Source organism: Thunnus thynnus, chromosome 7 (assembly GCF_963924715.1).
Source record: "Thunnus thynnus chromosome 7, fThuThy2.1, whole genome shotgun sequence".
NCBI lineage: Eukaryota > Metazoa > Chordata > Actinopteri > Scombriformes > Scombridae > Thunnus > Thunnus thynnus.
This window is the reverse complement of record NC_089523.1, coordinates 8,174,232-8,199,094: the sequence shown is the minus strand read 5'-3', so window position 1 is coordinate 8,199,094 and position 24,863 is coordinate 8,174,232. Positions and strand designations below refer to the sequence as shown.

Here is a 24,863-nt window from a genome sequence, read left to right as displayed (position 1 = left end):
TCAATACATAAGAAATACATGAATATACTGTATATATAAAATTATATTTATTAAAATATTTCATAGAAAAATACAGCATTTATTTACACAAATATATATGCACAAAAGACGTTTTTTCTCTCTAGTCAACAGCTCACTGCTACTGCTGTGCAAAGATCTGTGTTTGAAGGAATATGGGAGAGAAAACTAATCAATGCTTAATAAAAGATTGACTTGACCTTCTTCACTAAAGCACACTGATTTCTGTTTCTGAAAGACTAAAACAAAAACTGTAGAAATTACTTAAGAAATCACATTTCACACATAAGTAATTTACAAAATCAGTGGCATAAATACAAACGTAACCTGTCATGAAATTAAATTTGACCTATGTGCAGCTGCGAAGCGTTTCTTAGTGTTATGTCCTGCCTGGAGCACCAAAAGTGTGAAGTTCACAACATCATTGACAAATCAGATCATGTCTGGAGTGTTCACTAATGGAGTATTAGTATAAATACAGTGTCTATAAAATGTATTCACCCCCTTGGCAGTTTTCAAGTTTAATTGACAACATGGAGTTAAAGTAGATTTAATGTGGATTTTTAGACACTGATCAAAGTGAATGTCACAGTAAGAACAGATCACTACAGTGAGAAATTTATTACATATATATAAAATAGATGCCACATTAAATCTGCCATGAGTCAATGTTGCAAGACAATAAATCATGAAAACTTCTAAGGGAGGTGAATACTTTTTTATAGTTATTGTAAACCTAAAGATACTTCACTGTGATTGTCTAAACTTATGACACTCAATAACTTCCTTCTATCTGACACCAAAGCAAACTAAACCACTAAAATAACAGTTTGGCCCAAGTCTGGCATGGAGCTACAATCTGTAAACGAGACACTGAAGTGCTTTAAAACATTTTCTGTTACTCACAATCAAATCTAATATTAGAGGATAAAAGTCCTCAGCCCTCTGCGTCATGTGGCTCCCTGATTTGCAAAGTCCTGTGCTGTCGGCTCTTCCTCCAATCACAGCAGAAGAGGCTGGACTTTCCCTGAAAACCTTTGCTCTGAAGGTTTCAACAAAAAAAAAAAAAGAATGAAGCAAAGCGGGGGACAGGACTCTCACACGTGGCCCTGTGTGTAAACATCACAACACTATATATGCTCTAAAGTCCTCAGTGACAGGCACAGTACAACAGGGCCGGACTGTGCGTCGTGTCCTCAGTAATGGTAGACTCTGATCTGGTTGTTATCGTCCAGGCCCAGCTGGACCAGGCTGCTCTTGGAGGACGGAGCCCGATAGCGAGTGAACAGAGGTCTGAAAGGCAGAATTAAAGACAATAACGGGAACAAAACAGTGTTCATGCAACAGTCTGACAACTTACAGCTTTATAACATGAACTGCAATAAAATATGAGATAAGCTTTAGATGAATAGAATCTTCTTATGAGATAGAGTGATATAAATCATGCATAACCAGACTTTTCACTATCAGCATATAAAATGTGGTAAAAGGACAAAAGTATCACTGCTCTGCACATTCATGAACATTGGAAATGTGCTGGAAGACATGATTAGATGAATGATTAAATGTGTGTCAAGACCAAAAGCATCAGGAAAATCGATGAGTTGAAAAATAAAAAAAGCTGGTGAGACATAATTAGAGGAGTAAGATAAATAATGTGTTAATTTATTTTATCGGTGGTTTGCAAGGGTTGAGCTGCGCCTTAAAAAACTCTGTTGGTCTTCTTCTCTGGTGTGGTAGTCAGACTGAGGTCTAGATTTTAAGTACTTCCATTATTTACAGTGTGGGGCTGTACAGGCGGTGAAAAAATGTGCAAAAGTGCACAGAGTGCATGGAGTGCAACGCTGTAAACGTTTCAGTTCATGTTGGACTTTCCTCAGTGCAATGTGGTTTTGCACTTGTGCACTCTATGCACTTTGACACATTTTTTCACTACCTGTACAGCCCTGCAATGTAAATAATAGAAATATTTAAAATCCAGATCCCAGTCTGAATTCTTTTTTTTTGTTGTTGTTCTCTGTGTGCGAGTCCTTCTCTGCTGTACTTAATTTATTTTATCACCTGATAAAATAAAATTACAAAGAAAAAAAAAAATCCCCACTGATGGAGTCTGCAACATCCTGTCAGTTTCAGGGCTCCATAGTCACAGACATGTAGTGGTAAGAACATACAGTATATCAGCATGTCAGTCTACAACAAGACAAGGGATTGTGTGCTCTTTCAGTAGATGCAACACAATACTATGTCTGTTAGTGTATGTGGATGAACATGTTTGATAGAAGGATACACGCTGGTGTCTTTTTTGCGCATCTCCAGCCACCTCTTGTTGCCGTCAATCAGCCCCTGCAGCCTCTGGCCGTCCACCTCCGCTGTCTTCTGCATGGAGCGCAGACTACGGCCATGTTCACTTAGAAACACATAGACACACACTGATTTAGAATTGTTGTAAGTACATTTAAGACAGTAAGGATGTAGAAGTAAGCTGATGATTAAATATGTATCGCAGGTCACAGTACCTAGCAGGAGTGTACGATGAGTAAGATGAGTTGGCTCTCATGGTGCTAGATGTGACTGGATCCATAGCTGCTCCTGGAGAACAGAACAACAGTTCAGGACCAACAACAATGACACAAATCATTTTTGCCACTGATAAAAACCCTTTCTGAACAAGTTATGCAGAATGGCCCATATGTTGGCATACCAGGGAATATCTGGCTCCATCGGCTGCTCATGACATCCTCAGAGGCCCACATCCCACTGGCGATGGGGGTGCTGAACAGAGGGGCGGTTGAGGAGCTGCCTTGAGGCGCCCAGTTCCAAGGCGGCTCTGAGAGCCTCGCTGCAGGTGTGGGTAAGGAGGTGGGGCCCAGGGTGTGAACCTGGGGTAGGATGGGAGCAGAGGTGAAGGTGGTGGAGGTGGAAGCATGTGTGGAGTGAGGCTGAGATAGAGGCAGAGGGAAGGCTGTGTAAGGTGTGGCGCTCTGCCTCTGAGCCAGTGAACCCAACGCACTCAGGACGGTGTTGAGCTGCCCTGAGATCTGCTGCAGGGACTCTGCTAACTCCTGGACTTTAGCCGGGACGGTGGGATGGCCTCCTGATGAGAGAGACAGATAAAGAGATAACAGACAACAGATGTGACCTTAATGTACAGCTGGAAAAATATATTTTCTACAGTATGGCGAGTATATGACATATCAGCAACACCCAGGATCTGAATGAAATGAGTGTAAATTTCATTTATATTTTGAGGAACAGCTGATGCTACTGTGTTGTGCCCCTTTGTGTTTTGTGTTACCTGTCCCATCTGGTGGGTCCGCAGTGCTGCTGAGGTCTGACTCCGTCACATCGAAGGTCACCTTCCTCTCTCCCGCCAGCCGAGACAGATCCTCAAACAGCGGCTGAATAGAGTAAACAACAAGCCAGAATGTGGTTGACGCAGATCTAAAAACAGATATTTCATGCCTTGTGTACATACAGTATTACCTGTTGGCTTGACCTTGCAAAGACCAGCAATAGTGAACATATATGTGTACACAAATATATCAGGCACATAAAATCTGAGGAGAACTTATATGATATATCATTTTGGTACACCAATTTATCACTTACATCCATGATATGTTGTTAATATACTTAAGTACATTTCATAATTTCAAATGGTTTATAATAATCACAGCAGCTCAAGAGCAAAAAATACAGAGTCAGATGTTCAGGTTAAGTTTAACAGCTATAAGTGTTCATTTTCACCTCTACCCCAAATTTTTCAGCTATGACTATCGGTGCTAGTTGACTACATGAAGTCCTCTGTAGTGAAAATTGTAAAATGCTCAACCTAAGTGAAGCATCACTTTAACTGAGTGCACTATAATATTAGAAACGCAATATGATGTTTGTTCCCGACCTCGTCAGCTATAGAACTCTCCAGCTGCTGAAGTTGTTCCTCTTTCCTCCGCAGGAGAGTGTTTCCTCTCTGAACCGTGCGCTGCAGCTCCGCCACATTTCTGGCCTCCTGACAGAACGAGAGAAAGAAACCAGCACGTCTCACCAGTCGTCACACCGATTATTATTCGTCAGGAGATGGATCACACTCTTCCCTACCTGCTGGAGGTTCCTAACCATCTCCTCAGTCACCCCTCCTCTCTGGACGGGGTCCGGGGAGGAGCTGGTCTGGGCCACCCGTAGAGCTGCCTGTCTCTCCATCAGTCGGCTGCTCTCCCTCTCCAGGAAGAGTTTGGTCTTCTGGATGGATGCGCCGTGTGAGGAGATGAACCGCCGGAACCTGAACACACAGAGATGTAGGGATGAAGTTAAGATACAGACTGTATCCCGCTCTCATGAATTCTCATCTAAACCATGAATGCTTTAATCAATAATGAGCCAATTACTATTAATTAAACATATTTGTCCCAGCCAGCACAGTTAGGCCACCTTTACTATCAACTGTCTATGAACTATAATATACACTTGTATTCATTTTAGAATCAAACAATGCTACATTAGCTGCCTAAGGGAAGAACTGACAGTAATATTAGACTGTACAGTAGTACTCTCAGTATTATTAGTAGCAGTAGTATTATTAGTATCACTCTGTCTGAGTGCACACTAACATTTCGGGTTGTTTTTTTCCTCATTCTGAGAAGAATATAATTCCAGTAGAAGCATGAATATTTGTTATTGTGGCTCTAAAATCACATATATGTGTAAATATTGAATACTGGCACATCAGCTATCAATACAGTATTCATATCAGCTTTCAATAAACAATTAGTCAAACACCAGTAAGAATTGACATTTATATTGAGGCCTAAAAACAGTCTAATAGAGCATTCGCATCCTGTATATACCAAACAATTCAAATAATGCTTTTATAACCACAACTCTATGTCTCTCTCCTTACTCGTCCATGCTGCTGTGGCTGTCAGGAACAGGGGAGAGCGGCGGGTCCTCCAGGTCGTCTACATGTAGAGGTGAGTCTCTCTGGTCACTGGGGGGCGCTGTCACTTCGGCCTTCTCTGCCTTCTTTTTGCCGGGTTTAGGTTCTTGTCTCGGGGAGGCGCCCCCTCCTTCATCTTGTTCCAGCTCACTGTGGGACAAAACAAGCCCATTTAAAATCCAAACTGGTCTGGGCATAAACAGTGGAAATCATGCATTCATCAACAGTGGAATTTAACATGGATATTTCATTTCTACTCTTCTGGACTTTCCTGTGACATGTGGGATGTGTAAATAAGGATGAGGCCTGTTCCGTTCTGGGTCTTGCATAGAAACTGGAACTGTACCTGACTCTGCGACTGAGACGGTCACATCTCTCCTGTAGCAGCGCCACCTTGCTCTCCAGTCGCTCCTTGTCCTCCTTCGCCTTCCTGCTCTCTTCCCTGGCTTTGTCTCTCTCCTCCCTCAGCCACTCCTCCTGCTGCTTGGCCTCGCTCCTCTCCTCCCTCGCTTTGTGGATGAGTTCTCGGGCTTGAGCTTTGTCCTCTCTCATCCTGTCCAGCTCCTCCTTCAGCTGGTCTCTCTCCTGGATCAGCCGGGGTAGAGCCTAGACACACACACACACACAAACACACACACAGGTGGAAATATACGGTTGACAGATGGAGGGGTGGGTGAATGTAATCTCTCTTTTCAGAAATAAAAGCTGGACTTCCCACCTCTATCTGTCTATCCATTTCCTCCTCTTCCTCCCCGAGCTTCCTCCTCCTTCTCTTCAGATCTGCTGCCTAATAGGAGACATCATCATTAGTCCATGTGGTTTAGGTTAGTGTATCAGTGGTTGATAAACTGTACATGCAGTATGGGAGAGAGACCTTGGTCTGCAGCATGGCCTCTTGGCTCTTCAGCTCTTTGGCTCTCAGCTCTAACTGATCTGCCAGATCCTGCAGTTCTGACTCCTACAGGAAGAAATAAGACAGATTTATTCTCTACAATAGTATTTGTTTGTCTGTGTGTGGCACTACAGAGTGGGCAAAAAGAAAACTGGTGCAAATCTAAGCAATCCATTTACATATATCTAGAAACCGGACACAAGACAAACAATAATGCCAGGCAGAAAGGAGTCCTTATGAGCTATTGGTTTTAGATTTTGAACTGTGTGCATCTGTTGCATTTCACCTTGCGCGAGTGTGTCAGCTGTGACTTTTGTATCTGTGTGTCAAGCTGCAAGCGGAGTTTCTCCAGTTGGACAGCGTGTGAGGCCTGGAGACGTTCTCTGTCCTCCTGCAGAGTAGAAAGCAAGCGCTCCCTCTGAGCAGTCTCCTGGAACACACACACACACACACACACACACACACACACACACACACACACACACACACACACACAGCATCTTAAAGTTCCATAAATGATCAGTATCTTGCTCACAAAATTGATTACAAAAACTGAGAACTGAAAACCTTAAGGTTAATAGCACTCTATTAGGAGTGATACTACTAGTCAGTGAACAGTTTTGGGTTTGATACTCAAAAAATAAACTTCTTTTTTTTTTAACCAATTGCAAAAGTAAAACTGTTTAACAAGACTTCCTAAGAATATATAATAATAATAATATCTTCTTTCTGTCAAGCAGCAGTTCTTTTGTTTGCCTTCCCATGATCAGGAAGCCAAACAACAACACTGGTCAGTGTTCGTCTCTTCTTTTGGATTGACTGAATCAACAAGTTAACATCTATCTAAAAACATACACTTTGTTGGCGTATCTTATCTAAGTTAGTTTAAACTGTAGGAAGGAAATAAACTGGATGATAAAGCTGAGATTCAGTTTTGAGATACTTCAGCAAATTTGTGACCATATTTGATTACTCAAGAACATCCTGGACTCCCAGGAATGTTTATTTTGTCTCTACTGTCAATATCACTTTGTGCCCGCTGGAAACAAAAATACTGCACATTCACAACATATTCTACTATTTCCATTATTGCAAGTTGTACAGGGTGAAGGCCTCAGCTAAATGAGAAATGTAAACACCCTCTGACCTCATCCAGGTATTTCTCTCTGATGTTGTTCATCTCTCTCCTGTGGTCCTCCCTCAGCTGCTCCAGCTTCCTCTCGTGATCACGCTGCACTTCCTCCCGCACTTCCTGGAGCACATCAGCCAGCTAGACAGTGAAAGTTAAAGTCAGTTTAAAGCAAAAAAAAAAAGTTTTATTCCAGTGATAATTTACTTGAACATCAAGCCTACTGCAGAAAAAATACACACAATGAATAAAAAATAATTTTGTACAAAGTGTGTGTGTGCGTGTGTCTAACCTCTCGGTGGTACTCTGCCAGTTGCTGTTCAGGTCGCGGACTCATCAGCTCCCTCCTCCTCTCCATGCTTTTGAACTTTATACAGACAAAATAGTGCAAACACAGACAAAAACACGTGTAGACAGATCATTAATCCATGTCCCTCAACTCCAATGCCACCATGTACAATCAAATTGGAACAAGCACATATACATCCAAACTTGTTGTTTACATCTGTGTCAGGTGTTCCTATGGGTCATATACTGCATATAGGCCATTTGACAGAACATAACAGTCTTAATGGGTCAAAGTTAATAACATACAAAAAAGGACATATGTGATTTTTAACAAATACACCTCATATGTTGATAAAACATCATCGGATTCGGAACTAATAATTCCTGCTTTTGCAGTGTTTGCAAATAACTGACATGAAATAAACTTGGACTGAAACTGCAGGGACACAATTCTGATTAAAAAGTCAATTCAAAATGCTGCAATGGACTGTGATTTTTTGAACAAAGACTTCAGTTTTCAAACATCTTTCAGAAAGGTGTCACTAGAACTTGTGTAACACTTGTATAACACATTGAAGGAGAGTAATTATACGCAGATCACATACGTGCCAGGCTATCAGAAAGTAGTATCAATGAAAAAACGTAACGCCTGCAGACTCACTCCGAGCCACAAACATTAAATCTGGACAACGTTTCGAACCTACTTGGATCTTTGTCATTCCAACTTGATGACGATCCAAGTGGGATCAAAGCACTTGTATAACACAACATGAAGCCACCCACAAAAGTGGCTCTTGGCTGACCTTTCCCCTACACATGAAAACATGTACCAGGTTAATATGCCAACCTGCTAACATCTAGCATTGATCTAGAAGCTCTATGACTCACTTGTTTTTCCTCTTAGGATTGCTTAATAACAATGACACTATTTGAATATTGCAATTTACTGCACTTCTCTGAGCAGAGATTGACAATAATGTAAAGCTGATTAAAGTCATTAATCCTAGCTATATTCAATCTGTTTGGCCTTAACTTTGTTGTTCCTGGTATTTGTCTTAAGCTTTAGCTTCAGTTAGTCATGCAGAAAAGCAGTCTCAAGACAGATGTACCTTGTGCAACGACAAAACTGAAACACTCAAATTTTAAAGACTGAGTAAGTCTGAAATCAAAAACGAGCTGAATACAGGCAGGACATCATCATCACAGTCACCTCCTGTTTCAGAGAGTTCAGTTTCTCCTCCCTCTCTGCCTGGAGTCTCCTCCTCTCCACTCGCAGCCCTTCTTCTGACTCTGCCTTCAGATGTTCAACGTCTCGCCTCTTCTGAGCCTCCAGTCTATCACGCTCCACCACCCGCTCCTCTTCTAGCGTGATGCGTAACTCCTTCAGCGTGGCTTCACTCTCCTCCCTGAGCACACAACATACATCAGCATTATTTTGGGGATAATGGGTGATAAACTACAAACTGAATAAAGTTCAGTTAATTTTCTCTTGATGTTCTGTATCAGTGTCGGGTTACTGAAAGGTCATATTCTATTCATCACTTAATCAGATTTTGTAAATGAGACATTAATAGCTAGTCGTTAATATTTAGTGAACCATTGTGTGTTTGTGTGTCTGACCTGAGCTTGTGCTGCTGCTTCTCTCTCTCCATCTGGACAGACTCTCTCAGTTCCTCCAGCGTCCTATCAGATTCCTCCTTCAGCCTGGCTTCCTCCTCTTTCCTCTTAGACAGGAGACGCTGCTGCAGATCCCTGAGGAGGTGCGCACACACACACACACACACACACACACACACACACACACACACACACACACACACGCATACACAAATAAGAAATGTTCTGCAAGTATGTTTCAGTAAAATGCTGTTTAATCGAGCCCAACCGAAAGGATCTTTACAAAACTGAAACTCATAAAACAAATAATAATAACCAACAGTGTGAAGTAAAAATCATCATTGTTATTTGGCTATTTTGTTTCAGTGAGTAACTTGTAGAATGTAATATTTGAGTTTAATGGACTCCTGTGACTCAGTAGGAGGTTATTACATAATTATGCCTACCGCAATCTTTTCTCACTCTCCTCCTTCAGCTGCTTCTCCTCCTCCTCTTCCTCTCTCTTCAACTCTTCCCGGAGGAGACGCATTCTCTTTTCCTTCTCCCTTATCAATCGCTCCTTCTCTTCCTCCACCTCCCAATCTGCCTTCTTCCTGTCCCTCTCTATCTCCTCATTCCTCTCCCTCAAACTCCTCTCCTCTCTTTCAGCCCTCTTTCTCTTCTCCTCCTCCTCTTTCTCCTTCTTCTCCTTGTCTTTCCGGATTCTCCAGCTCGGCTCTTCTTCCGGTGAGCTCTCGCGATTTTCTATGCAGGGTTCAGCATCTTCATGCCGGGCGTTGGAAGAGCGGATCAGCCGACCTCTGGACGTTTCAGGCCTCTGTAGACCCAGAGATGTGCTGACACTTTCTGCTATTGGACGGAGGCCGACACCTCGCTCTGAGTGGGAGAGGCTGGAGAGGGAGGGCGACGGGCTGGACTGGTGGAGGACGAGCCGCTCGACTTTCGGAGCTGGAGGGTTGTCTTTGTCTGCAGCCTTTGTGAGCCTAAGGAGAGAGAGAAAAAGGTGTTATTCTAGTTCAAATGTGAAGAAAATGTTAAAAAGCCTTTAGTTTTCAATATGGAAATGAATGAAAACACACTGCAGGTATTCTAGTGAAACTACTAATGTCTGATGTAAGTGAGATTTCAGTAGAATAAAGGTAAATTCATGTTTATTCTCCCAACACAACCTTCATTGTGGCTCATGGAAATTGCAAAACTGGTTTTAATAGTTGAAAAATGTTCCCTGAAAATGACCATCACCAATTGAGGGACCAACAGAATGTATAATGCATGCATCACAAAAGCCAAGTCTGATCACAGCAGCCAAAATGAAAAGAACAACAAACCTCTTGGCTGGCTCAGCCTTCTTTTTCTTCGCCCCCTCATCATTCTCCTCTTCTTCTATTGTTTCCTCTTTGTCATATTTCTCCAGTGGACTGACAGTGCCAGACAAGTCGTTGAGGCCCAGAACTTTCTCTGACAGCTTTATGAGACAAAACAAGAACATTTACAAAACTGGATGTCGTTAAACGATTGAGTGAACGACTGAATGAACGGTAGATGGGTGTCACACTGCATGATTGGGGTACCTTGACATCTATGGAGGATGAAGCCTCAGACTCCTGCAATAACACACACGAACACACTCAATTACAAGGTAAAAGGTGAGAATTAAAACACACACATGCACGAGATGACACAAGCAAAACTGCCCACAAGCAACACAGAACATGGAAGCGTGCTGCCTTTACCCAAGAGACACAGAAACACACTGAGATTAAGACTAGAGCAGAGCGTACATGCAATCCACACAATCCAGTCCAGCGAGCAGGCAGTCATCACGTAAAACCTAAACAATCAGGCAATCTGTAATCAAAGCACACGGACTCTGAAAATCAGGGAGGTGGTAGCAGGAGATGGGAGTCCTGTGTCTGGTCAAATACTTCAAAACCAACCACCAATCTAAAAACAGACTACCGACAGCCTGCGCTATCAATGGGGAGGAGGAGGAGGGGTTCGAAGAGGGATTTATTACTTTCCAATCCAGTCCTCAGGGGCTTGAATGGATTGTCCTTTGACCCAATTAGTATTCCAGAGTGGGAGTGATGACATCCAGGCTGAGAATCACATGGATGAGGATGAGACAGCCCCTCAGGCAGTGGAGTTGGATTTTGGGATCTACCCGTGCATGCTTGCAGTAGATAGGTGGGTGCAGGGGTAGGGTGGGATAGCAATGGGGGGAGTGTGAGCACACACAGAGGCAACAGCGAACCATACCTCTGCAGGCAAGGGGGATTTATTTGTCACACTCTCCATCTTGCCAGCAAGATTTTTTCTCTTGGGGTCAAGTGTTTTAACGTCGCTCAGCATCGTTTTCGTGCCTCGCTCAGCTGTACGGACATGAGCCGCTTCCATCTCAAAAACCTCGACGACTTCCTCCTCACTCTCAGATGCCGGTTGTGGTTTTTGGGCATCTGATTCATCCTCTACCTCCATTCCCTCCCCCTCTGTTTCTCCTCCTTCGCTCTGTACGCATCTCTCTATCACCTCCTCTTCGCTCTCCGTCAGTTCCCTCTGGCTCAAAGAGCATCTCTCCAAACCCTCCTCGCTCTCACCGTCCTCCTCCTTGTTTTCCTTCTCTTGCACTCCTTCGCTATTTACCTCTACCTCTTCTTCCACGCTTTCGTTCTGCCCTCCTTCATCATCTATGCTTCCTTCTAGCTCATCTCTCTCTTTGTCATATTTGTCCTCCTCCTCCTCCTCCTCCTCCTCACTCCCCCCACATTTAGAACTTTTGAAGGATTTCTCCACAACTTCATCGCTACCTTCCTCGAATTCCTGCTCTTCCTCTACATCTTGCACCTCTTCCTTCACCTCTTCTTTCTCCTCCGTAACATTCTCCATAGCTTCATTTCTCTCCACAATCTCCTCTCCGTCTTTGGTCTCATCGTCCTGGCTTTCAACGCACCTTTCTACCTTCTCATCGCTGTCATCTTCCTCTCCTTCATTGCTCTCCTCAGCCTCAACACTCTCCTGCTTCTCACTGTGTTTCATGTTTTCTGTCTCTCCACCAACCCCTTCATCTTCATCCTCACCTTCAATGCATTCCTCCTCGATCTCATCACTCTCTACCCCCTCCTCCTCTTTCTTGCTCTCTACAGCTCCTTTACTTCCCCCCTGCTCTTCCTCCATTCCACCCCCCTCTTCTTTGCTTTGTTCATCTTTCTCATCTGCTTCCTCATCATATGCCTCTACGTCTTCCTCCTCATTTCCCACCTCTCCTTTCTCCTCCTTCTCTCCATCCTCTGCTTCTCCTCCTCCTCCTTCATCCTCTCCTCTCTCTCTCTGAACATCCTCATCTTCTAGCTCTCCTAGCTCCTCATCCTCCTCCACCTCATTCAACTCCTCTGCTACCTCCTGTTCAGCGGACTGTTCAGGTTCAGGGGTGATAGCGTCAGCCCCTTCCTCACTGACATGGTCTATGCCGCCCGCCAGCGGAGACAGGTGGAGGTGGCGGCCCCTCAGAGAATCCTTGGTGGAGGGGAATAGGGAGAACAGTCCGTCCGTCCCAAACAGAGGCACAAAGGAAGGCGTGCAGAGACACAAGGGAGAGAAAGGATGGAGGAGGGCAGGTGAGGGAAGGAGGCAGACAAAAAGATTGTGATCCGCCCTCCCCCCCCACAAAGATGGTGGAGGGTGATGGTCTTGACACAACAGCATGCAAAACTGACAGATGGCACATTGCAGGGACAAAATTGGACACAAGAACCAATACGAATGCACAAAAATATATACAAATGTTATTTTTCTGGGTCTCTGTCACACACAGGGGAAGGTTTGATGAATGTGATTTTCTTGTTTCAGTGTTTCCCCTACAAAGAGGCCGTCATGTGACATTATGATCAATCTATGTTTAGCAGAACGAATATGTGTATTGCCTACTTTCATTTTCTAGGTAATGTGTAAGGTGTGCACAATTCATGAATCAGAAAGTGTTGGGAAGTTGTAATGCTCTCCACTAATGTGAATAAATGAATGAATCAGGAGGGAAACACACGTTACGACATGCTGCTGATATTCAGATTCAGACAGCAAAGCAGTAACAGTGACAATAGGTGGACAGCAGGACAAAGAGGAAGACACAGTGGCAGCCGTGCCCATAGGACAGATCCCAGCAGCACAGCAGCTACATGGACGCATCCCCGGGTCACGGTGCAAAGGTGAGAGGTTTGTGAGGTCACATGAGAGAGACACAAGAGAAGATATAACAGATGGTTTAGAAATCAGAGTTACACGAGACAACAAGAACAGTCTGCTATGGTAGTGATTCACTGAAAACATGTAGAAATATGGAGACAATTAGGACTCCCTCCAACTTAAAAATATACAGTATATGCACCGATATAAGCAGCTATAGCACACATCTTACCATTAATCGGTCAAAGTAGAATTCAACTAAAACAAATACTGAAACTACAACATCGTCTGGTGCTATTTCTTAATTTCTCAAGAGGAAAAACGTCCCCTTTCATCAACATATACTCAGATATTTGTACAGAATTTCTGGTTTAAAGATAGAAACACAATATTAACCTCCATATGTATGAATCTACCTGAGATGCCAGGGTTGTGCCTGTAAAGTTCCTGTCAACTCATGCAATATGCAGAAATGTTTCAGTCGAGTAATCACTTGTCAATCACTGTGAAAAAACACTATGGCCATTCAAAGAATATGATGTGTGTACAGAACACAGAAATGGCAGTGAGTTTACATTTTGAATGTTCAAACTGAAAGCAAAGCAGGCAAGAAATGCACGGACAAAAAAAAAGAACCTGGGAATCGCTGAAAAAATGGACGCTGTGTGTGTATGTGTGTGTGTGTGTGTGTGTACCTGTTGGGATGGTGGTTCAGGGCTGTGGTCTCCAGACAGGGCCAAGTCCTGCAGCTCTGGTTCAGTCCTCTCCTCCACTGGAGCTGCACCACTGGCTTCACTGTCCTACAGTAAGGTACATATACATAGGACACTGAAACTAATATTCACACCTAAAAGACAAGGTGCACTTCTACAACAAATATATCATTGAACAAACTAAAACAGTATCTATTTCATGAAATATACAAGGCAATGGTCAAAACTGTATACAAGGGTATTATCAGGCTGAAATATATCAGAATAACCCAAGTGGCAAATATGATTTTGTGACAGCTATTCTCAATTTCTCTTATTATAAAGAAATTGGGCCCCATGCAAGAACCACTCGTATGAACACAATCATTCTTAAGATGCACGTACAAGTGATTTAAGAACATTTATGGCATTCATCAATTTTCTCGTACTTTGAATTTTCTCTTAGGTACGAACGAAATGTACGAGTGGTACACGTCATGAATAGATCATCTCTGCTTTTCTTCACATTGGAGAAACACCTCTTTGACTTAAGGTTATAATGTCCTAATCTGAATTAACTGTCACATGACCGCCTCGCATCACGAATCACTTTGATTTAGAAAGATGTTTTTTAGCATCTAACTTCATGTCACAGCATTCCCTCTTAACTTCTGTCACAGTACAGAGCTGTTCTGATGACGTTGTTGGCAGCTGGATTCATATTTTCTAATTGTTTTGAGTCTCTGACTACTGTCACTACTTAATTTGTTTTGTTTTTTTGATTTCTGAGAGCAGGACTTGAAGCTGCGCTGGTGTTTTGATTCTTTGGGAACTTTTTTGTGAATGAAACTCGCCCACAAATGTAGCGAAACATGGCAATTATGTGGCAATTTTAGGGGCGGGGATTATGCTAATGATCATGCACCTCCTCATGAACAGGACATTCATCAGGCTGAAATGAGCCATTTATGACAAGTTCAGGTAGTTATGAGAGTTTGTTGAATCCAACTTGGAACACTCGTACAAGCAAACCTCACAGAGAAAAGTCAGAGAGTTTCAGGGTAAAAATATGAAATGTTCTTGCATGAGGCACAATGTGGGATATGATCAGCACTGTAGAGAACAGTCTACCTCATACTGTAGGCCTCCTCCCAGGGCATCCAGGTCCAGATGGAGGTTCTTCAGTAGTCTGTCTGAACCACGAGGACTTGGCTGAGAAAAAAAGTCGTGACATAGAACATCTATTGAAGAGCCATGGGCAGCTAAACCAACTGTTGTCTTTAGGCTGTACTGTACCTCATTTTCTGAGATTTTGTCTTCATCATTGTCATCTTCATCATCAAAGCCAGGCAGAGAAAGAGACACCCTCTCTTCCTGCCTGCTGCCGAAAACACTAGATGTTCCACTGCTCCGAGGACCCTGACAAAGAAGGAAAGTAATCACATTACATACTGTGAGGGTTCGGGAGAGGATAAAAACTCATCATATGGTCCTTCATATAGCTCTAGGATCTTACCCCTAGGGATGTCTTGAGGGGCTCCAGACCCCCAGAGCTGCCAAGGGACCCACGCAGAGCAGGGGCAACTCCAGGAAGTGGGCCTATGCCAGGGGCATCCAGACATCTCAGAGGAGCCAGGTTGCCCAGCGGGGATGGTAAGGGTCCCAAAGGTGAACTCAGTGCCTTATGGGAAAGAGACACAATCAGAAAAGTAAGATCACACCTAGAATCTTGGCACATAAGCAATACTGAATACATTTATTTGATCTAGTATCTCCATCGTAGTCGAATAGGGATCTCCTGATCAAGTTTTTGCCATCCATACATAAAATCCTGTCCAATTTAGGTAATAATGTTTAATGTTGTGTTGTCTGTTTTTGTTATGATTTTACTTTGAGCCTGTCTTCAACCTACTCATATAAACAGCTGACAGGATCTGTGTATTTTATTTAATGTGTGTATTTTGACATCTCCTAGCAACAAGGAATTGTTCATATGGCTATGGAGTCTGTATCTCTTCATACTCAGCAATGACTAAACACAAAAGTTTAAACACACATCAGCTTTGTATAATTTGTTACTCAGGCAGACTGTCAGTAAAGTAGTACACTGAAGTAGTAACAGAGAATGCAGCATTTCTCCCACAACAAAACAGAAAACACAAAGTGAAAACTGTGGAAAAATATAAGAAGCACTCACTCCAGGAGTCTTGAGCGGCTCCTTCTTCTTTTTCTCCTTCTTCTCCTTCTTTTCTTTCTTCTTCTTCTTGTCCTTGTCCTTCTTCGGCCCTGTGCCTCCTGCAGCAGCCGTGAGCTGGGCGCGCTCACGCTCCTGGACCACCAGGCGGCGGTAGTGCTCGTCACAGGGGTGATCCCAGGTGGACTGGCCCGAGGAGAAGTTGAAATAGTAGATGTCCCCTGTCACATCCTGGCTGCAGGGGAGGAGGGGGGAGAGGAGGGGGGTCACTTCAGCACCTCCAAAAAGGCCCAGAGGGAAGGAGGTATGATGGGTGGGTGGGTGGGTGAACAAAGAGACAACCAGAAACTAAACTGAATGCTGAACCAAATGACTACTTCCTTTTCACAATACTGACTGTGTTACTAGTGAATTGTTTAGTAATTGATTATGTATTTACAATCATATAATAGATTATTATTTTAGTGCCAACTCCATCAAAGCATCAGATTCGAGCTGAAATATACAAAACCACCTACATACCACCAATTATTACTTGATTTGTTTTCTCCATGATTTCTTTTCATTCCCTCAGTCGACAGGAGCACATAAAGAATAGTGGAGGGGTATTACCTTTACTTTGAGTTCAGATATAATACTGTATATTTCTTTTTTGAGCTTTATACTGTTTTAAAGCAAAAAAAGGGCTTCTGATTGATTCAGACTGGTTGCTTTGTACATCTGGAATGTTGCATTAAATGCAAAGATTTTCATTTAAAGGTAGAGTCAGTCATTTTGGAGAAAGATTGTTGATATTTTAACTAAACACGTAAACAAATACAGCCCTTGTCTCAGTGCTCCTTTAGAAGTTCCACCCCCCAAATACATGGATGCTGTAGAGTCAAGTCTGTTCCTCTCACACATTATTACAAGTGGGAAAAAAATTTCATCTCATGTGAGTAAAACAGTCCATCCATACTCTCAGCGACCTCCCCGCTTCTCACTCGACCTGCGTTCAGCCTCTCTGTTCACAGAAGCAGCCGTCTGTCAGCTGCAGCTCCTGGAGAGCTGAGGCGTCATTATGGATCCCACTGCTTTTCTTGGTAAGACACATCTTGCATAGCATTCAAACGCGAGGACTGGCCAGGCGTCCATGCTTGCGCCGCTAGCCTCCTTTTTCCTAACGGTTTGTTGAGTGGGTGTCTGGTGCTGAGTGATAGGAAACATTAATTCTGAAAGACTACGAGTTAACAGTTTGAGTCAAGCATTGACGCTGTATTATGTGTGGCTTGGAAAATAGTGATAATGAAATATAACAAATGACGAACAGTTAATGATGCGTTTTCCATCACCCAGCAGTGGTTGGTCCACCAGAGAGGGTAGGGTGGTAATTCAACAGACTTCTTCTGTAATGGCCAACTGACTGACGTCACACAGGCGACACTGTTTGGATCTCTGGGAAGTGAGAACCAAAAACACACCTGCAATTACCGCTTATTGCCATAGGTGCCACCAAAAGAGAATGAATCTGAGTTCTTCAAGATTCTTACTTTAAGTTATTAGTCAATTGACAGAAAATGAATCTGAAACTGATAATCTACTCATCAAATAATTCATTTTTCAATTTAAATTGCCAAACATTCCCTAAAGGTAAGCTCCTAAAATGTGAGGTTTTGTTGCTTTTTTGTCATATGTGATAGCAAACTGAACATCTTTGGGTTTTGGACTTATGATCAGATAAAAAAAGGAATTTGAAGATGTCATCTTGAACTTGTGATGGGCATCATGACACGACATTTCATTGACAACACCATTAATCAAGAAAATAACGGGCAGATTAATCAATACTAAAAATAATTGTTGGTTACTGCTCTATATTGTTGCTATAAATCTACAACTGTAACTTAAATTAATTTAATCTAACATCCATCTACAGGCATTGATGCCTGACACTGGTGTTAGTGGTGTGTTGTAATCTCTAAGGTGCATTATTTAGACAATTTCCCCGCGGCTGACATCTCCTTGCAGATATTAAGGGAGGGCTGCCATGTGCCTCCACCTTCAGGTGTCAAGAGCAGACCTTCATCCTTGATGGACACAAACACTCATACACTCCATTACTGTCACACACAGATAAATCAAACTTGCCGCTGCGGACAGCTTGTATCTTTGGTGCCTCACTGAGGATCAACAAGACTCTTCACAACAACTTTCAAATTTCATCAAGAGTAATAGAAACCCAGAGCAAAACTGTAACATCACACCTTTTAAAATATGGAAACATACTGTTTATACAATATAACTTTTATTCAATCAGGTAGATAAGATAAGATACACAACAAAACACAGCCAGTCAGCCAGTTGTTTCCCGTGGGTGGCCGTTCTGGCGTAGCTCTACTCCCCAGCCTCTCTCAGTGTACTTACCAAGGTTTCCACTCGGGAGGCAGAGGGGCAACGATGCCCTCCCTGGCCAGCCACAGGAGCTCCGGCTCACTGTCGGGATCAATGCCGATCTCCCTCGCGTACTCGTGGATCTCTGATAAGGAAGAGAAAAAGAGAGAAAAAGGGTGATATGAGAAGAGCTGAATGTGATAGTATATTGTACAATACGTGTTAAAATGAGGTAAAATGACGCATCCCAAAGCAAACAATAATAAAATATGATGACAAATGTGTGTAAATAAAACTAAATAACACTGCAGATTTTCCAAACTTCTGTGGTCAGGGAAGATCCTCGAGGATCCTATATCACCCAACACATTAAATAATAATACAATACTTATAATAATCAATAATCAATATATCCATTTAAACCACTTGTGCTCAGGATTTCAGCAGTGATGAGTTTATACATTTGAATATTCAGAAACAGAGTCATCTTTATTGGCCAAGCATGTTTACGCATACAAGGACTTTGACTCCGGTTTAGTGGCTCTCAGTGTACTTACCCAGAATAACAACCCAACAATCTTCAGAAATATACACAAGGAATAACTATATACATGAGAAACTGTTTCTGTGAACTGTAATCAGAATACAAATAGTACAAAGAAGTGAAGAGAGCAGACTGATGAGATAAATATAAAATGGCAAAAATTATCAATGTTACTTTATATACATATAGTAGGTGGTTATATACAGTATATACAGACTGTTCAGATATACAGTAGTGAGTGAAATGTATTGCAGATATTGTATTTTATATGGGTATTATAGTGTTCTGAGGTTATTACACAGTGACTGAGTTAACTGTTTATAAGTGTGACAGCGAGGGGGAAGAAACTACTGTTCCTGTGTGTGGTGGTTTTGGTGAACAGTGTTCTGTAGCTCTATACATATAGTATACATACATATATATATATATATAGAGAGAGAGAGAGAGAGAGAGACAGAGAGAGATAGATAGATATGTGTATATATATAGGATATAGGGATAATCTAGTCACTGTGAGTTAATCGTCCCCCTCCAACTCCTAGTTTTTACCATGACCTATGTACCTTGTTCAGAGGGTGTATAGTTCTCATCGTAGTCCTCTTCAAGGATCAGCTGGTCTCCTATGAGAGTAGCTGCAGTCATGGTTACTGCAGAGACGAGGAAGAAATGCAAAACAAGATGACTGACCAAAGGAAGGGAGATATACCTCATACATTACAACATAGTGGCAAAGAGTTACCCAGGTACAAACTAGATAGCCCCCGCTACTCTTTGTGCTGTGTAAAACATGTCTTGCTTTGTGACAAAAAGCAAGGCTCAGCTAATAAGATTAACAAATGACTCTCTTGTATCCAGCTGGATGGCTGTTGTACTTACAAAGAAAAGCGAGCGCTTATTAGCAGGCAAATTGCTAAGCCTGTGGGCAACTCTGCATCAGTAAATTTAAACAACCAAAAAATATCGACGTGAATTCATTTTAGGGGCAGTAAGGGACAGACCAGCAAGGAAAGGGGTGAGCTAATTCAGCTAGCGTCTCAGCTAATGTGAGCGCCATCTAACGTTAGCTACTTAACGTTAGCTCAGCCAGCTAAAGTTAAAGCAGTTGAAGAATAGCTTATTCATGACATTTATTTACCTTACAAACTTTTAATCGCTTTCTCACACGCCTCTGCGGCAATATCGATGAGTTGTCACTTGTTTAACGAAAACATTGTGTCCGCAGAGGGGAGAAAGATGCGAAAGTTTGTGCTACTAACAACATCTCCAAGGACGCTTCCTCTGGTTTCCTGTTGACGATGGAAACGTGGCTCTGACTGGCTGAGCCACATGAGGCGTTCAGGTATCCTCGTAAACTACTACTTCGTGAAAGTAATACAGTACATTTGTACAAGAAGCAACAGAAAAATTTAACTTCTACCAAATGTGTTGTCAGTGGCACTTATTTTATTTAGGAAGTATCACAAAACACCCATTTTCCCTCAACATAAGTGTGGATCAAGAAAAGAAAAACACGCATTTAACGGATTTCTTTATTGATTTCTCAGGATAAATGCATCACTAATAATTCATAATAATAATTAAGTATAAACGCACATCCATCTAATATGGAAACAATAGCCTGTGATGAAGAGCTCATGTTTACTATGAGATGTTAGCCATAATAATATTGATTTTCCAGTTGATTGTGTACTTCATGCACATATGTGCTTACTATTTCCTACTGCATATGAAAGCAGCAATATCTGTACATCTCCATAGGACATCAATAGTTTTAACTATAATGTCTTAAATGCCACGTTTCAACTGTTCTTGCTTTCCTCAAGGCCAGAGGGACTCTAATGGGGGGGTATTTTAGAGAGAGACCTAGCTTTCAGTTGAGGCTCCAATGTGTAGTTCGCTCTTCAGACATTCAGGTTTACATTTTGTCATTAGGCAACTGAATCCCACACAGTCACAGCTATCTATTGAAGTAGTTTCTTGGTGCTCAGCAGTTACATGATATTACTCTACTTGTGGAATCCTTTCTGCAGAGGATCATCTCCAAAAATGCCTCCTATTCTCCTTCAAAGCATGTGTCCCTTTATCCCTGTAGGCAGCAGCTGGCCCATGTTTATTGGTCCTGTGTTGATGTCTCAACTCACTGAGCAAATTAAAAATGAATCATTCACTTTAACGTCTAGAGACCACAACCATTTTCACTGAGACACATCAGAGTTTTAACTTTCCTCGGTTGAGGAACTGGGCTCCAGAGATTTGCAGCTAATCTATTTGGAGAAGGAAGAGATACGTCTCACGTTGTTCCAGCACAACTGACACATTTTGTAATGACACCCTACAATTCACCATTTATGCCATCAAACAGTAGATGTATAAAATCAACATTTCAGAACTATACATATACATATGTACTGTATAAACTTTGTGTAGATTATTCAAGGATCAATATATATTGTGTGATTATTCAGGTATCAATATTTAATACACTCAATCTGATATCCAAGGACAATCATGCACCTTACTACTGTAGCATTATCCACTTGTCCATTTTATTCTTTCTGTTCTATTTATTTTTGTTCATATTTGAGTTAGATTACTTAGTTATTGTATGTAATTTAGCCTTTAATTGCATTTGTTTCTTTTGCCTTTTTACCTCACTGTTTTTACCTCACTGGGATTTGGGATTAATAAACTATCTATTTATCTGTGATTTCTTGTTTCATTGTGAGTTGAAATTCAAAGAAGTCCTTTCAAAGTGTCTTAAACAGCTTAGAGTGAATTTCCTTTTAAAAAGGCGAGTATTTTGCATGTGTTTTAGAGAAGTTGGATGTAAGGCTCCCTGTGGTGTGGTAAATGGTACTTTCTGTCCCCAATCTTCTCTTTCACAGCTGGAGGCTGCATTAACACACTGTTGCTAAATGAGTCCTTTGTCCAGTCGTGGAGCCATGGTGTGATTCCAGATTAATGACACTTTTCTCATGCAATCCATTGTTGAATGTTACCTACAACAGAGTAAATTAAAACAACAAGCTTCCCATCCACCATTTTGCAGAGGAGTTTCACAATTCTAGCCATTATAGTTTTTGCACAGGGGAGGATTAAAACTTTCTAATAAATAACACTATTTTAGCATCACTTCTGTCCTGATTTCTTCATTACGGTTTTGACCACAAGAGGGCAGAAGAGGAAGGACTGGGGGGGGGGGGGGGGGGGGACACTTTGAAAAGCAGTCTTTGGTACAACTCTGGCAAATGGCTGAATTCATTAAATGATTTCAACTCTCTGGTTTAATGAGAAAAATCCATTAAGTTTTAAAATATTCCCTACTGCTCGACATATATTTTCCTCCCCTCTCACGTACAGCATTTCTTGCCTATTAGACATTCTGTTTTCTGTTTCTTCCTATCCTTCTAGTGTTTGTTTTGTCCTTGGTGTGGGCGGTTTGGTTTTAGTAAGCAGGTGAATAACCTCTATATCTTGGGCAATGGTAGCTTTAGAATTACAAACAGGCCTTGAAACTCAGATGGTCAATTCAACACCTACGCATCAAAGTACATAATACATTGTCCGAATGTGAGATTTCAATGTGCAATGCGATCTTAGCACCCCAAACATATATCATAAGCTATATATTTCAGTGTGTGAATGAGCTACAACATGGTAGCCATGAAGTTAATCCTTTTTTAATGCTAAAATATGAGTCAACTGCTTTTTCGTTACATCTCTTTTGTTCCAGGTTAAATGCGAAGCATCATGACCCTTTCTATTTAACAAAATTTCATTTGAAATTGAGAAAAGTAATGCTACTAAGTTAATTTGTGCAGATTTTTTCAGCCAGTAACTAATATTGCTTCAGTCCCTTGTTTAGCCATTATTTCAAATCAGTGGTGGATAAATCATTCAATTAATTTATGCAAATTACATTTAAAATTGTACCTTCAAGTACTTTTACTTGTAAAAGTAAATAAGTGTTTGCATTTAAGTGTACTTCAGAATCAAAAAGTATTTCTGAGGAAGGTAACACTGCCTGAGAGTTAAATACTCCATAAAATGCATGTTAGATTAACATATTGTAATGCATAATGCTGTATGAGCTTTTCACATGTTTTGCATGTGAAATATTCCTCTGCAGATTTGTAGCCTCTATAGCAATCAGAAAAATGTAGTGAAGTAACAAGGCCATTAGTATAAGTATAAAATCTGTCAAAATGAAAATGCTCAGTACTTTAAAACTGTATTTAGGTGTAATAATACTTCCAACTCTACTTAAAATACAAACGTGATTAATTAAAATGCCTTTTCTGACAGTGCAATCCTTGAGCAGACACATAGTATGGATTGTGACACTCAGTAACTTCACACTGTGTGTTCACAAATCCTTTCTGATATTATTTTAAAAACTTGCTCTTGTGTCCCACATTGACTTTCAGAGGTTTCAACACTTCACAGAGGAACACATTCTGCTTTGTTGGCAGATCCTTACATTTTACTATGCACTTAAGAAACTACATTATCTTTGGAACAGGCTTAAGAGCAGCAAATGGCCTCAGAGGCTCATAAACAGAAAAGATAATGATCCCTATCACTGGTCACAACAACAACTCACTGCATGTTGGTTGGCATAGAAGTTGCCCGAGTGTGACCTCATTCTGTGATTACGTGAGCGTTCAATGAGTGCTTGAACAATATTCAATTTGACTGTATGTCACCCTCATTTTTCTCCTCAAATCATTTAGGTTATCTGAGTTCAGGGTGGATTTTCTTGCTTTGCTGTCAAGCTGTACAACCCGCAGGGCGATGCAACCTACAGTGACACTCTTCGACCAGGGCTTTGGTCCAAATATCTGTATTAAAGCAGGAGCGACCTCAGCAGATGCGACATTGCAAAACCACATCACTACAGTTAAGTAGACTTGGGTATAGCCATCTGAAGTGATGTGTGTGTTGGAGTGAAAAGAGAGAGAGAGCTCCTCACTGTCGCTTACAGCTGAGATAACCTCCCCTGCTGATTTGAGAACAGTGCTCCATCATGGAGTCAGCTGGAACAATGACGTGACCTTTGAACCTCAGCCAGGGCCTGATCAAATGGTGGATTTGCTGATTAAATATTTATCAGCTCCAGGCAATTACCCCACATCTGTTTGGCTGTTTGATGGTCACTGTAAAACTGGTTGTTGATCATCACTAAAGAAGTTCCTTTTCTTAATAGAGCATCAATAAATTTCATCACATGAGTTAGCCCAGATATTAGCTGGCTTTACAGATTTGTGGAAGACACTAATAAAATCCCTTAAACAGACTAAAGTTTCTCCATGAAGCAATGCTATTGTCTTAAATTAGGCCCAAGTAATATTTGCAAACTAGCTGGATCTTTGACCCAGTGGTGATGCTGCCAATGTGATTTGCTCAAAATAGTTTTCCGCCATGAATTTCCTCAATTTCAACAATTTGAAAATGTCTCTAATCTATAGGTTCCCAGTGATGGGGTTATGGTTAGGGTTAGGGTGTTAGGGTGAAACTTTTTTGCTCTTTTTACCCTTTTTAAATGTTCTTGTTGCTCATAATAAGAACTTAGTGTTCTTCACAGTATTACGACACAAGCAATCTTAGCAAATGTCTGGCCAAATAGGATCACTGAGGTCTTATTGATAACAATTATGGCGGCAGTAATCTAGATAGATGGTTCAGAGAGGATGCTCAGTCAACGTGGTGCAATGCAAGCAGTCTCAAAGGTTGATGTTCCAGATAAGAGTCATTCTTCTGACATGGCCGGTTTCAATCGTGGTCAGCAGCTCTGAGCTCAGAGCAGCTGATATGTAGAACACTCTTATCTCATGAGCCAGGTCAAAAGCCCTATAGACTACTGTACAATGACAGTACAAGCTGGAGCCATTCAGAGAGGTCATGTTCTGCGAATGTGTTCTGCATTTTAATGTGCTTGGTGTGTACTGGGAATTGATCATTCTCTCAGTTGCTTGTTCAATCTGTGAAATGTCAGAAGATAGTGAAA

General features: G+C 41.6%; 1 protein-coding gene across 3 annotated transcripts; it reads right to left on the bottom strand.

The window, feature by feature from the left end:
- Positions 1–52: 52 nt before the first annotated feature.
- Positions 53–20,160, bottom strand: LOC137185770 (centrosomal protein of 164 kDa-like). Of its 3 annotated transcripts, none has more exons than XM_067594124.1 (28): positions 19,992–20,160; positions 19,420–19,503; positions 18,346–18,457; positions 15,946–16,220; positions 15,265–15,429; positions 15,045–15,167; positions 14,880–14,960; positions 13,752–13,856; positions 11,137–12,390; positions 10,449–10,481; positions 10,206–10,342; positions 9,324–9,860; positions 8,881–9,012; positions 8,471–8,666; positions 7,265–7,339; positions 6,991–7,113; positions 6,130–6,273; positions 5,826–5,909; positions 5,670–5,738; positions 5,298–5,557; positions 4,916–5,101; positions 4,117–4,297; positions 3,920–4,027; positions 3,314–3,416; positions 2,720–3,112; positions 2,535–2,607; positions 2,306–2,425; positions 53–1,311 (listed from the first exon to the last, which is right to left on the bottom strand). In XM_067594124.1, the coding sequence occupies exons 2-28, from the start codon at positions 19,444–19,446 to the stop codon at positions 1,215–1,217; spliced, it is 5,193 nt and encodes a 1,730-aa protein (XP_067450225.1). In that variant the 5' UTR covers positions 19,447–19,503; positions 19,992–20,160; the 3' UTR covers positions 53–1,214. The 3 variants fall into 3 exon arrangements, with proteins under 3 accessions (XP_067450225.1, XP_067450224.1, XP_067450226.1); XM_067594123.1 differs by having other exon boundaries at positions 15,946–16,177; XM_067594125.1 differs by lacking the exon at positions 11,137–12,390 and having other exon boundaries at positions 56–1,311; positions 15,946–16,177; positions 19,992–20,156.
- Between the last annotated feature and the right edge of the window lie 4,703 nt (positions 20,161–24,863).

What these genes read in the sequence shown, in the direction of transcription:
- LOC137185770 (XM_067594123.1), bottom strand. Translation starts at nt 19,498, where the DNA reads ATGACTGCAGCTACTCTCATAGGAGACCAGCTGATCCTTGAAGAGGAC. An exon ending in AATCCCCCTTGCCTGCAGAG is followed by an intron (nt 10,482 to 11,136) that starts GTATGGTTCGCT and finishes GTGTTATTGCAG; the next exon opens with GAGTCTGAGGCTTCATCCTC. An exon ending in GAGAGAAATACCTGGATGAG is followed by an intron (nt 6,274 to 6,990) that starts GTCAGAGGGTGT and finishes TGTGTGTTCCAG; the next exon opens with GAGACTGCTCAGAGGGAGCG.